The sequence below is a fragment of the Macrotis lagotis genome, chromosome 6 (assembly GCF_037893015.1).
Source record: "Macrotis lagotis isolate mMagLag1 chromosome 6, bilby.v1.9.chrom.fasta, whole genome shotgun sequence".
In the NCBI taxonomy this organism is placed as follows: domain Eukaryota; kingdom Metazoa; phylum Chordata; class Mammalia; order Peramelemorphia; family Peramelidae; genus Macrotis; species Macrotis lagotis.
In genome coordinates this window covers 73,202,326-73,217,034 of record NC_133663.1, presented here as the reverse complement: position 1 = coordinate 73,217,034, position 14,709 = coordinate 73,202,326, and the positions used below count along the sequence as shown (strand labels likewise).

The 14,709-nt window shown below is 35.9% G+C and overlaps 1 protein-coding gene across 1 annotated transcript in view; it reads right to left on the bottom strand.

Annotated features, from left to right (window-relative positions):
* The window catches only part of BARD1 (BRCA1 associated RING domain 1), a 140,590-nt gene extending 130,644 nt beyond the window's left edge, over window positions 1-9,946 (bottom strand). Inside the window, exon 1 of the mRNA XM_074191441.1 lies at window positions 9,771-9,946. Within this exon, the coding sequence (XP_074047542.1) occupies window positions 9,771-9,928 (158 nt within the window). The 5' untranslated portion in view covers window positions 9,929-9,946. The remainder of the gene's footprint in view (window positions 1-9,770) is intronic.
* Between the last annotated feature and the right edge of the window lie 4,763 nt (window positions 9,947-14,709).

The window sequence follows — 14,709 nt, the reverse complement described above, 5'->3', positions numbered from 1 at the left end:
CCCGATCTCTGTGAGTTCAAACTCTTATGGGGAAGAACTTGTAAACATTAAATACAAACAAGCTACATACAGGATAAATTGGAAGCCATCTACTGAGTGTCTTAGCATGAGGCTGGCACATGGTAAATGCAAATAAATATATACTGAATGAGGGGAGACACTAGAACTAAGAGCAGTAAGAAAAGGATTCCTGTAGGAACCGGGAGTTTAGCTGGATGTGAAGAAATCAGGGAAGGGAGTAGATGGAAAAAGCATTTTAGGCATGGTGGGTCTTGCCAGTGAAAATGCCAGAGATGACTTACTTGAGGACCAGGAAAAGGAAAGGAGAAACAGGTTATGACAGGTTTTAAATGCCGGAAAAAAAAGAAGATTTTACATTTGAGCCTTGAGGGATAGAAAACCACTGGAGTTCATTGAGTAGGTAGGGTAACATGATTCAGACCTGTACTTTAAAAATCACTTTGGCAGGTAAATGGAAGATGAGTTTCTGGGAAGGGTAAAAATCATCAAAGAAAATCAATTTCCAGTGAACTATAAATTCATTATTAACAACTTTGGGAAGAGAATTGTGCTAGGCAGTGAATTTTGTTTTTAAATGGAAAACATTTTAAAATTATATCTAACTTATGTTCACGAACCAAGCTACACTGACTACACTGAGCGTGTATACAGTTGAAAGAGCATTAGAGGGGGCAGTTAGGTGGCACAGTGGATCGAGCATCAGCCAGGGTCAGGAGGACCCGAGTTCAAATCGGACCTCAGACACATGATAATCATTTAGCTACATGACTTTGGGCAACCCCACTGTCGTTAATAAATAATTTTTTTTAAAAAGAGCATTAGAGGTAGATTCAGTATTATAGGATCATAAATTTAGACAGATTTGGAAGGAAATTTAGGGGTATAGTTCAACCTCTTTATTCAACAAAAAGTATTGGGTTTGAATTCTGCTTCTGCTTAGTTATTTACTACCTATATTAGGCAAGCAAGTCATTTTGGTTTCCAATTTGGTGACTGAACTAGATGATCCCTAAGTGACTCAAGGCTATACCTTAGAGAAATACATATTCCATTAAATGAGTAAGACACAAAGTAGGCAATGGGAGAATATTTCTTGTCCAGTCATCATGCCTACTGTGCCTACTCTCTAGACCCCCCTTCCCTACCTAACCTCCTCTCTTGAGTCCATTCCAGCTCTAGACCCATGATCAAATTAACTTTGCCATCCTTCCTGGATGTCCAGGATGAGCTTTATGGATCTACTTAATCTTACAAATCCAAAGTGCCCTTGAGCATTAATCAATCAACCCCATTAAAGACTCCTTGCTTTTGTAAATATTCCCCACCTTAGCAAAGTGCTAGGAACACAGCAATAAGTACTGGAGTTGTAACTTCTTTGGAATCCTATTCATGCACCATCTCTAATTTATAATCCTAAGGAGTTCCTTACAACATCTCAAGTCGAAAAAATGCCTTGTCCAGGGTCACCTAGACATATATGTGTCAGAGAAAGGATTTAAACTCACATTTTTCTGGTTTCAAGATTGGTATTATATCTATTTTGTGTTCTCTCTCATCATTTATCAGATAGTAAGAGATTAATAAACGTTTTTTACTCATTCCTTCATTCAGGACCCCAGTCTTAGGAGTAGTTCTATCAGAAATATCTCAGATAATGGATCAGAAAGTAAGAAAAGAAGGACATTAGCAGAGAGAAGTTGAGTAGGTATTAAAAGGGGAAAAAAAACACTTCTTCAGGTCCTAGGTGAATTACTAATCTATGTAAGAGAAATAATAATCTCAGGCAAAAAAAAAGCAGAGCAACAAAAAAGCTGTAAATTCAAAAAGGAAGGAAAACAGCTATCAATCATTTATTTTCTACTAATCCTTAGGTACTAAGGGGAACTGAGCAAGTTATCACATCTGAGAATCTTTCTTCATCAAAAAAGGAGAGTTCTGAATACCAAAAGCTCTAGAAGGCCTTAAGGAATTGTAGATTTAAGGATGGGAGGGTTAAAGTTCATTCAGTTTAATCCCTTCATTGAAAACAGGTGAGTTAATATCAATCCAGAAATTAAGTCACCTTGAGGCCACATAGGATATGACCAAGAGACGCATGAGTTGAATTCATTTAGCAATTTTCCTCTATAAGTACGTGTGTATATATATATATATATATATATATATATATATATATATATATATATATATATATATATAGTTATTTTCACTCTTTAGACATTGAGTTCCTAGGATGCAGGGATTGTCATTTGCCTATGTTATATTCCCAGAATTTAATGAAGGGCCCAACACATCATATAAATAAATGCTTGCTGACTGACTTTGATTCCAAGTTTCAGGGGTCTTCTCAGTGTCCCAACATTTACTCCAAAAAAATTCAAAATTGATTTCTAAATCCCACCCAGAAAGCCAAAAAAAGAAAAACTCAAAAGAATAGGAAACGGTATCTCAACAGACATCTTAAAGCTACGAAGTGCATATTGGTTTTTCAATGCTGTTATTCTAAAGACAAAGAAACACTGGAAAATTTCCCAAATCACTGGAAGCCAATCAAAAATGCAAATACACACCTAATTATTATAATTCACTAAGTAGCTGTCACAATCTGAATTTACATGAAACCTGGGAAAATACACTGCTGTACTGCCTGTCAAATCCTGCTTCCTCTGGGAACAAACTACTTTCCCCCCCTGATGTTTTACTGTGTTGTCTGTCGCCTCTCAAAGGAAAGACTGGACTGACTTCATTTTTCTAATTTTTGAAATAACTCTAACTTCTAAGGAAGCCTGGACCCATATCATATTAACAGCCATCTGGCCTAGAGGATTAGTCAACAACACTTTGGAGTCTTATGTATCATTAAAGGTCAAAAAATTCTGCCCTCACTTATTAGCCAGTCAACCATATCTGGTACTTATAGCTCATCATTACCCTGGGACAGTAAGAGCAGTCATAGGGATCCAGGGCTCTATTTAAAGAGGGGATTCAAATATTTTCACTTTGTTTTTCGGGTTTTTTTCTTTCCCACAATTTTTTTCCATCTATTGTTGTGATTCATGCTTAACATGATTGTACACATATGACCGAAGGGTGGAAGAAAAATCTGAAACACAAAAACTTATAAAAATGAATGTTGAAAACAATCCTTATACGGAATTGAAAATAAAATATAATTATTAAAAAAAAATAGAGGAATTTTGAAAGCTTTTTTCCCCATTTCCCAACTATACTTTTCCTTTTTTCAGAATTTAAATTTTCATTTGTTTTATTTTGAACTTTAAATTTTTATTTTTTATTTCGAATATTATTTTGATTTTTATAATTCTCCATCATGATCCTAAGCAAGGTATCTTCTTTCCTCCAATCACCACCACCACCACCATCATCATCATCATCATCATCAACAAACATACTGCCAAGTATGTTACATACATTATTTCATTTGGGAATCTCAGCAATCCTATAGTAATATTACTATTATTATAAAAAGGAGTCAGAAGCAGGGATTTCAAAGGCTAAAGACTCCTTGTTCATCACTCTATACACAAGACCATATTGTCTCTCCCTAGCAGTAAAACTGCCTGAAATTGCTACTATTAGTGCTGAAAAGTTGTACAGTGGTGATGCACTGATCTTTGTAATCACCCAGATAAGCAAAAATGAAAATTGTGCAGTCATTATAATTTTCAAATGATATGGAACAGGAAACTGAAGATACCTTAAAAGTCACAAAGTACTACAAAAACAAGTATTTCAAGAAGTTGTGAAAGACTGGTGATAGTCTACATGTTAGAAACACTCCATGATCCATTATTTTTTTATTGCTTTATGATTTATAATGGAAGTTGATTACTTTCCTGCCTTTTCGCATTTATTCACAACATGTAACATAATATGTGGTCTATTTCTGTAACAGTACCATGTAGTACCATGAATTATATATGTATGTATATATATATATATATATATTCTTTAGCAGCACCATTTAGAAGACATCATAAGTCTTCAAACTCTAATATCTCCAGTAATTTCTTCAATTCTATTTTTTTAGATTTCTTTGAAACTGAAAGTATTAGTCTCTTGCTATTATAGTTGTCATTTTAATTCGGTTCTTTCCCCTTATGATTTCAGATGCTAAGATATTTGCAGCCTAAGTTTCATATTAATTAAATTTAGTTTCTTTTTTATTCCTTTTTGTGCTATTCATTTTTATTTTTGTTTATCTGATAGCACCTGTGCAACTCTTACTTTTACTTCTTCAGATTCACCTGATACATAGTAAATTATGCTCCTAGTTGTTATTCTATGAACACTTCTGCTTTTTAGCTATTTTTGTTGCAACAGATTATGGGATTTTATTTTCTGTCACTTTCATTCTCTTGTCACTATCACTATGAGCTCATCTGCTACCGTGGTTTCGATCAAGATGACTTCTAGATCTCTCTCTCTCTCTCTCTCTCTATATATATATATATATACACACACATACATACATATATATGTATGTGTGTATGTATATATGTATGTATGTATGTATATATAGAGATTAGATATATATAGATAGAAATAAATATCCTTCTCAAGTCTCTCTCCTGAGTTATAGCCCCAACATCAGCAAACTGCCTGTTGAATAATTCTTCCTAAATGTGCCATATAGGTTATCAAACAGCATGTACCTTAACAGAGCTCACTCTCCCCATTCTCCCCTTCTTGAAATCCTTTGCCCTATTCAAACCTCAGCTCAAGGGCTCACCTCCAAGTGAGGCCATTCCAATTGATGGATCCTCCCCCCAACCTATTACCTTGTATATGAATAGACATTATTTTTCCAGATACACTATTAGGTGTGGGGAAAGGAGAATGTCTATAACTGTGTAAGTATAAGTGATTTACTTTTTCTCTTTCCAACAACTAATAAATAATTCCCCACCCCATTTCCCCCATTCATTGTAGTTGATTAAAATTTCTGGATAGGATAAAATAAAACTTTCATGTGCAAGTCTTCATTGGACACAACACATTCTCTAGAAAAAAATGAGTATCTCATTGTTTTTCAGCACAAGTATATGAGAATATCACCCCTAACATATTGAATTAATTTTACCTTGGAGAATCAACAACTAGATGTCAGTGGGGTATAGCCTCTCACTGGTCTGGGAATTAAATATCTAGGAATCACAGGGGTGCTACTCTAATTGGTTCTTTTCTTGTTAGGCTCCAGGAGTCTCAGTTTTTAGCCAATATATAAAGGAGATAATAATCCTTTTTTTCACAGAAAACTGGTAAGGATTAAGTAAAGCAATACATGTAAAGAGCTCACTAAGATTTAAGTGAATGAAAGATCCCTGAAGACAGGGACTCTTGTGTTTGGTCTCTATCTCTCCAGTTTGGTCTCTATCTCTCCAGTAAGCAATCACCAGGCAGGACACAGAAAATGTTTGTTGAAGTGAAATGTATATTATCTCTTTGGAGAGTCCAACACACAGAGGATGCCAGTAGGGAATGAGAACTAAAACTCAAGTATTACTCAAGTATAACTTCTTTACATTCCAATTAATTCTAGCTTTTTCTTTTACTTCCTTTTGTAAAAAGATACTCTAGAATGGCCAGAATTTAGAATAGCTAAAGGAGCAAGAATCAGGGCCTTAATTTGACCTGCTGCAGAATGACTCTTTCTAAGATGATGATGATGATGATGATGATAGGTGCTATTATTATCTACATTTTACAGCTGAGGAAAATAAGGCAAACAGAGGTCAACTTAACCAGAGTTACATGGCTAATAAGAGTCTGAGACCAGATTTAAATTCAGGTCTTCCTAACTCCAGACTTGGCTCTCTAGCCAACTACCTGCCCCATCATTATTATTGTTGTGCTCAACTTACACTCTGTAAGAGGACTAGTGACATAAATTAGAAGTGGATATCCTGACTTTAGAGTGAACTGGATTTAAGTGGGGCGAGGCTAATACAGGAGTATATCTGTCCAGGAACTATTTTTGTAGCCAACTTCCCCAAAGAAACACTGGAAATGTCTATTTTTCCCTAATAGAATTTAAGCATGTATCATTAAACTGTCCTACATGAAGCACAATTATCTTTGTACTTCCAGGGTCTTGTATACAGTAAGTACCAAATAAATTGTTGTTGACTAGAAGAACCCAGAAAGTTAATAGCTGGTTTGCAAATGATCTAGGCTCCTCATTTCTCTTCCTCATTCCTTTCTGTTGGCCATCAGGAGATGATGTAGTTGAGGGATATCTTTTTATGGCCTTTTTTTCCTTTTGATTCTTTGGGTTACTTGACGGGTTGATTCTGCTTGACAGTTTGACCACAGAACTCTATCATGGGTCAGTCCAGACCTGGGAACCTGATTCCTGTTAGTCAAACTCTAAAAATATATGTCAAAATCGCAAAGGCTCTTATTTACAATTATGGCTAAACAAAAACCTTTAAGTCCTGATGTCAAGAGAGCTGGAAAATACGATTACCAAGAAATTTCTAGGTGAACATGAATTCAAAAACAAAGGATTTACAGGATTCTGGATTTTTCAGTAGAAAAAAGTCCTTAGAAAGTAATTAGTCCAACCCAACACCCTTCTGCATTATAGGAACCTGAAGGCTAAGTTAAATCAGAATGGACATCTTTCCTCCCCAAATCTACTCTACACTCATTTGGTTTTACAGAATAAAAAAATGAGATTTATATAACATGTAAATTAAGTTCATCAGTTTTTCTCTAGTTATTGTCTTCATCATTTCTTAGAGAAAAGTTAGTATAATATACAATAACATTAAAATTATATAAAATTAATATTTATATACACCAGCTCAGAGCCTCCCAACAACCCTAACAGATAGACAGTGGAGTTATTATTATGACCAGTATATAGATAAGAAAAGTGAGTTTCAGAGAGGGTAGACAATTTGCCCAAGGTCACTCAGGAAGAAGTATCAGATCTCCAAGTCTAGGCACTCCATCCACTAAGCTACCCATTGCTTCATTTACTTGATTGATAAATTAATAAAATTGTTCTTCCCTACTTTAGGGAATACTTGTCTAGTTAGCCGGGATTCACTCCCTAAATCTATCTCCTTCCCCAAATTGGTACTTGGGAGTCGACAAAGATAAATTACCCATCTTCAAGAATCCTCCAGACTCCTGCTTCAATGGAGATAATATGTGCCACTTAATCATTTTCTCCAGGGCTACACTTATATTATATATTCATTTCCAGTGTCCCATGAAGACAATAGGAGGAGAGAAAGGTCTTCTCGCTAACTTTGAGTCATTTCACCTTTCATCTAATTTCCTCAGGCCTCAAAAATGATGTCCATTGAGTTAGAAGGAGCAAGATATTTATTTGCAATCAAAAGTCTTAGGATCCAAACCTAGAAGTGACCACCTCAACCTTAAAAAGGGATAAGAAATAACTGCAGGGATAAGAAATAACTGCACTGTCAAAATGTTATTAGGAGATACCCTGTTTTCCAGAGCCAAGGTGCAGGAAACAAAGTATGACCTGAGCTGGTATAACAATAATCCTTTTTGGTCACCCTCTGGAAAAATCATATCGTATTGACCAGCACTAGGTGTTCTCTGAACGTGAACATACATACAGTTTGGCCATGAATCAAATTTGTCTTATGGTTGCTGTTACCCCTCATTATTAGGGCCATAGCTCACTTAACCACATGGTGCCACCTATACTCCAGATATCAATCCCACCTTCCTCCCTGTGGATCTTCATGAAGCCTTTTGGGGTGTTTTTTTTTTTCAGTAAAGATACTGGAATCGTTTGTCATTTCCTTCACCACTTCATTTTACAGATGGGAAAACTGAGGCAAAACAAGGTAAAAGTGACTTGCCTAGGGTCACGCAGAGCTAGTAAAAAGTTGAGGCTAGATTTGAACTTGGGCTTCCTGATTCCTATCTGGTGCTCTCTCCTCTGAGCAACAGGATGCCTATCCACTTAGTTAGGTGTTGCTGACTGCATTAGTTTAAGTAAATATCTCTATTTTTCCCTATAGTTATTATCTTCATTTTTTAGAGAACAATGATATTCTATCACACATCACATCTTGAATTTATATTAACACCATACCTATCACACTCCCTATGCAATTTATCTAACATATATTTATATTAATCTAACACTAACACTCAAATACCTAACATATATCTATAGTAATCTAACATTGTCTAACACTCTAATACCTGACATATCTATATTAATCTAACATATTGTTTAACGCTCTAATACCTAACATATACCTATAACTATTTTAATCATCTTTTCAATTTATCTTTCTACAATCTAGCTATACCTCTTTCCATCTGTAACCTCTGGCAAGGTCTTTCCCCTTTGGGTCTGTTTTCTAATTTGTAAAATAAGGGAGTAGCACTAGAAAGTGGTGTGTTTTGTTTTGTTTTTAAGTTCTTTCCTTTCTACATTCTAAAAAAAAAGATGTGATGGGTAGAGAGAGCCACTGGTGAAAAGGAAATTTCAAGATTTTAAATCAAACAACCTTTCACACCTGACTGCTTTCCACCACCCACCACCCCCACAAACACCAAAAAAGGACAAATTTTGTGTATTCTCAGGGACTATTTTCTCTCCAATTATCGCTGCATCTAACTCTTGTAGGTTTTCAGTTTCCAATTCTCCCATTGGCAGAATCAAAAACCTCATCTTTCCATGCAAATTTAAGCATAGCTAATATCAACTAAATCAATAGGGAGAGGAGAAAAACAAAACAGCAGAAATCATCCTCATTTCAACAAAGCCTCTTTCTGATGCAGTAATTTTTTGTGGTGAATGGATTATTTGAAAACCAAAAGGCAAGAACAAAAATATCAACATAGTTATTTAGAATATTTCTATTTTTAAAAATATAATGTGGCCATTTTATATTTATTTGCTATCCCTTCATTTTAAATTTACTTAGCCAAAACTATTTGCTATTTTATATTATCATTTTATTTTAGAAATATGTATTTGCTATCCCTTTACTTCATTTTAAATTTATTCTTAGCCAAAACTACTTGCTATTTCATATTATCATTTTATTTTAGAAATATATCCTATTTGCTATCCCCTTTATAATTCATTTTATATTTTTAGCCAAAACTACTTGCTATTTTATATTTATCATTATTTTAGAAATATATCCTATCTGCTATCCCTTTATACTTTATTTTAATTTATTCTTGCCCAAGACTATTTACTATTTTATATTTATCATTGTTTTAGAAATATATCCTATCTGCTATCCCTTAAACTACTTATTTGTTCAAATCCAAAGGTTAGAAACAAATCCAAGGGATTTTTTAATTTATTTCTAACCCAAATCTCTGTATTTGCTATTTTATGTTTATTATTGTTTTTAGAAATTAGCATATTTATTATTTTTAGACATTTCTAAATGATATTAAAAACATATTATCCCATGTTTATTTGCGATCCCTTCATAATATACTTCCTTGTAAATGTATACATTCCAACCCCAAACTATTGGTTCAGCCCCGAAAGTTGGAGGCTGCTGGCCCGGCGGGCCGTCCGGAAGGCCGTGCGGCGGGCGGGCAGCACCACGGCCACGGCGGGCCCCGATGACCCCCCGAGGCGGCCAGGCCCGGCGGCCCCTCCTCCCCACCGAAGGCAGCGGCCCCGGGCGGCCCGGCCCCCCGACACCGCCCGCGCCGCCGCTCGGGGGCCCCCGGAGGCCGGCGCAGGCCGCGGCGCTAGTTACCAGCGCGAGCAGCGCAGCTGCGTCTCCAGCTGCTCCAGCGCCGCGCGGCTGTGGGCCCAGGCTCCTCCGGCCGGCTGCATGGCCGGCTCCGGCTGCACGGCGGGCTCCGGCCGCGGCTGGTTCCCCGAGCGGACTCGCAGCGGCGGCCCGCGCTGCATCCCCGCGGCCCGGGAACTTCTCCCGCCGCCGCCGCCGCCGCTGCCGCCAACTTCCCGAGCCGCCGCGGGGGGGGGGGGGGCGGGGCGGGGCGGCCGGGGAGCGCGCGCCGGGGGGCGGGGCGGGGCGCGGAGCGCGGGAAGAGCCCGCGACGAGGCGGGGCCCGAGCCGCCGCGCCGCGCCGCCCCTCCCCCCGCGGTCCCGGCTGCAGCGGCGTGGGAGCGCCGGCGCGGCGGGGTCATGGTCCGGCTGGTGACCCGAGCTTGACCCCCGACCTATCGGGGCCGCCCTCCAGGGGATGCAAAACCGCGAATCCCTCGGAACGGTGCCCCAAAGGCCGATGGGAGGAGCCAAAATGCGCCGTCTTGATTGGCTCTTCCAGACCCCGAAAACTTGGTGACTGCCTTGGCGCTTCCTCCTTGGAATAAACCTTACAGCTTAAACTTCAATTAAAACTTTCTGGCTGAATTTTTTATATACAGAGGTATCCCAAAAAGGCTTAGGGCAGTTGCTCGTTTTAATAAACAATTAAAATATAACCTTTAACCTTTCATACATTTAAAACTTGGTAACTGAATTTTGTTATACAGAGGTGTCCTCAAAGTCTTAGTGTGCTTCCTAATGGTAAAACAAGATATTTAACCTTTAAGACACTTAAAACTTTACGGCTGAATTTCTTGTACAGAGGTATTCCCCAAAAAGTCTTAGAGCAGTTTCCAGTTTTAATAAACTTAATTAAAATATAGTCAAACCATTAATACACATAAAACTGTGACTGAATTTTGTTATATAGAGGTATCCCAAAAAGTCCTAGTGCAGTCCCAATTTGAATAAACTTTACTAAAATATAATCTTGAACCATTAATACACATAAAACTGTAACTGAATTTTGTTATATAGAGGTATCCAAAAAAAGTCCTAGTGCAGTCCCAATTTGAATAAACTTTACTAAAATATAATCTTGAACCATTAATACACATAAAACTGTAACTGAATTTTGTTATATAGAGGTATCCAAAAAAAGTCCTAGTGCAGTCCCAATTTGAATAAACTTTACTAAAGTATAATCTTGAACCATTAATACACATAAAACTAAATTTTGTTATACAGAGGTATCCCGAAAAGTCCTAGTGCAGTCCCAATTTTAATAAACTTTATTAAAATATAACCCTTAACCTTAAAATGCACTTAAAGCTTCACAGATGAATTTGATATACAGAGGTGTCCCAAAAGTCTCAGCGTGCTTCCGAATGTTAATAAACTTGATTTAAAACAAAATATTTAATTAACCTTTAAGATACTTAAAACTTTGCAGCTGAATTTGCTGTACAGAGTATCCCAAAAAGTCTTAGAGCAGTTCCCAATTTTAATAAACTTAATTAAAATATAATCTTGAACCATTAATACACATAAAATTGTAACTGAATTTTGTTATACAGAGGTATCCAAAAGTCTTAGTACAGTTCCCAATTTTAATAAACTGTATTAAAATACAATCTTGAACCACTAATACACATAAAACTAACTGAATTTTGTTATACAGAGGTATCCCAAAAAGTCTTAGTGCGGCTCCTGTTTTTGATAAACTAAAGTAAAATTTAACCTTTAAATACACTTAAAGCTTTGCAGCTGAATTTGTTACAGAGGTGTCCCAAAAGTCTTAGTGCAGCTCCCTTTTTTTGATAAACTTAATTAAAATATAATCTTTAACCTTGAAATCAACTTAAAGCTTTGCCACAGAATTTGTTATACAGAGACATCCCAAAAGTTTTAGAGCAGCTCCTGATTTGAATCAACTTAATTAGAAGATAATCTTTAACCATTTAATACATTTAAAAGCTTGTAACTGAATTTTGTTATACAGAAGAATCCCCCCAAATCAGTGCAGTTCCTAATTTTTAATAAACTTATAAAATGTAATCTTTAACCTTTAATACACTTAAAACTTTGTAACTGAATTTTGTTATAAAGGGGTGTCCTAAAACTCAGTCCAATCCTAAATTTTAACAAGCTTAATATGTGTCATCTTCCGACTTTCGTGCATTTAAAACTTGGTAGCAGAATTTTGTCATATAAGGGTGATTCAGAACTCTTAGTCCAGTTCCAAATTTTAACAAGCTTCACTAAAGTATGTCATCTTTAATTAACCTTTAATACACTTAAAAATTTTGTACCTGAGTTTGTTATACAGAGCTGTCCCAGAAGTATTAGTGCAGATCCTAATTTTATTAAACTTAATTAAAATAGAATCTTTAACCTTTAATATACTTAAAGCAATGCAACTGAATTTATTATACAGAGGTATCCCAAAAGTCTTAGGGCAGTTCCTAATTTTAATAAACTTAATTAAAATATATTCTTTAACCTTTAATACACTTAAAATTTTATAGCTGAATTTTGTTATAAAGGGGTGTCCCCAAAGTCTTAGGACAGATCCTAATTTTAATAAACTTAATTAAAATAGAATCTTTAACCTTTAATATACTTAAAATGTTGTAAGTGAATTTTGTTATAAAGGGATGTCCCAAAACTCTGCATTCTTAAATTTTAATAAGCTTAATTAAAGTGTGTCATCCTCTAGCTTTAATACACTTAACTCTTGGTAGCAGAATTTTGTCATATAAGGGTGACTTAAAACTTAGTGTAGCTCCAAATTTAACATACTTCACTAAAATGTGTTATCTTTAATTAAGCTTTCATCCACTCAAAACTCTGTGACTGAATTTGTTCTGTGGGGGCATCCTCAAAAGTCTTAGTGCAGTTCCAAATTTGTTATATATAAGGGTGACCCAAAACTCTTAATAAGGCTCCAAATTTTAATAAGTTTAATTAGAATATATACTCTTGAATTGAGTTTTAACAAACTTAGAACTTCCTTGGACTTGCCTACACCACTATATAAGAAATTCAACAATGTTCATTTCAAAACTGTCCTGCCAGTCAGTGTCTCCCTGTGAATTTCTTTTCTATTCATTTACTAGCTAACACAATAATGGCTCGAATTTATAGGGAACATTCTATGCGCCATTTTGCAATTATTATTTTATTTGATCATCACAGTAAATGCTGAGTACTAGGTTCTATTAGTATCTCTATTTCATAGATGAAGGGCATGGGCTGGGTATTTTTTTTGCCCTTTTTTGTATCCTTTGGGCTTATTGTGGGGCCTGGCACCTATTGATAAATATTTATTGATTGAGTCAAACAGATTAAATGACTTCAGTTACAGAGAAAGTAAGTAAATGAGGTTTAATTTGAATTCAGGTCTTCTAGCCCAATACTTTCATATAGTACCACCTAGCTTTCCTCCTTATTAAGTATTTTTTTAAAACTAAATCCTATGACCCTCATCACTATCACTAGGACCCCTTATCATCCCCAAATTCCCACCTCTACCTCCCATTTAAAAAAAAATAAAAAACTCTTTATAACAAATGAATATAATCATGCAAAAAGAATAACAATAGCAAATGAACATAATCATGAAAACATCTACACATTGGCTCTATCCCATAGTTCAATAGGTGTTGAAAAAAAGTAACAGAGATCTACACTTGGAGTCAGGAAGACCTGAGATTTAATTAATCCTCATACACTTACTATCTTTGTGACCCTGAGCAAGTCACTTTCTCAGATATCCACTATGGGAACCCTAGATAAGTCCCTTAACCTCAGTTGCTTCATCTATAAAATAGAGATAACAAGAGCACTTCCGTCTCAGGGTTATTGTGATATGAAATCTTATATAAATTCTATCTATCTATTATTATTATTACTCCTTCCAGGGTTTTTATCTAAACATTTTTTTATTTAAATATACCTCTTGGACTTTCTGGGAACCAAAGACCAGAATCTGTTAAAAAAAAAATAAATGTGGTTTTGTTTTTCCTTAACTATTTCTTTGTTTTTATTTTTAAATCATGAAAATCCAAGAACTAAGGGTGGATGACTGGGTGAAGGAAGCCAGGAAGGACCTCCTCCAGCAGTTGAAATTTGAGCAGAATTTTGAAGAAAAGGGTATTAATAGTCGTGCAGAGATAAAATATCATGTTCAAGAAAATGAAATTTAGTGCACATGTAGAAAGGATCCAGCTTTGAATGCCAAAGACATTTGCATCAAATCTGCAAGTTGCTATCTACATGCCTTTGGACAAGTTCACTTAGCTTCCATTTTTGCATCCCTAAAATGATTTCTTTTTTTTAATTAAATTATTTTTTCAATTATTCTCAAAGAAAGTTCCAACATTCATTCATTCATTTGAAAGTTTAGGAGTTACACATTTTTTTCTTTTACCCTCCCTTCTCCAATCACCCCACACCTCATGGCAGCAAACAACCTGGTCAAAGTTGAACTTGTACGATTGTATTTGACATATTTCCATATTAGTCATGTTGGGAAAAGGAATTAGAACAAAGGAAGAAAAAACTAAAATGATTTCTGAGGTCCCTTCCAGCTCTAATCCTAATCATTTTATAGCTGAGAAAATTCAAAGTTATTCTTCTCATTTATCAAATCAAGATATTAGGAGAGGTGATCTCCAACACCTCTCTCAGTTTTATGAGTCTGTGGTAACCAGAACACCAAATAAGCATGAAAAGTGTCTATTGAAAATTTCACAAGTTGATATTTTTTTAATTGGCAAAGGATTTTGTTTGTTTATTGCTAAGTTTCTCCAAAACCCTGTACCTGCAGCTATTGATGTTCTTTGAGTTCAGAGGCATAACTACCCAGAAGTGAGAACAAAAATTTTGGAGTACATTAATAAAAAGCCTAATACAGCTG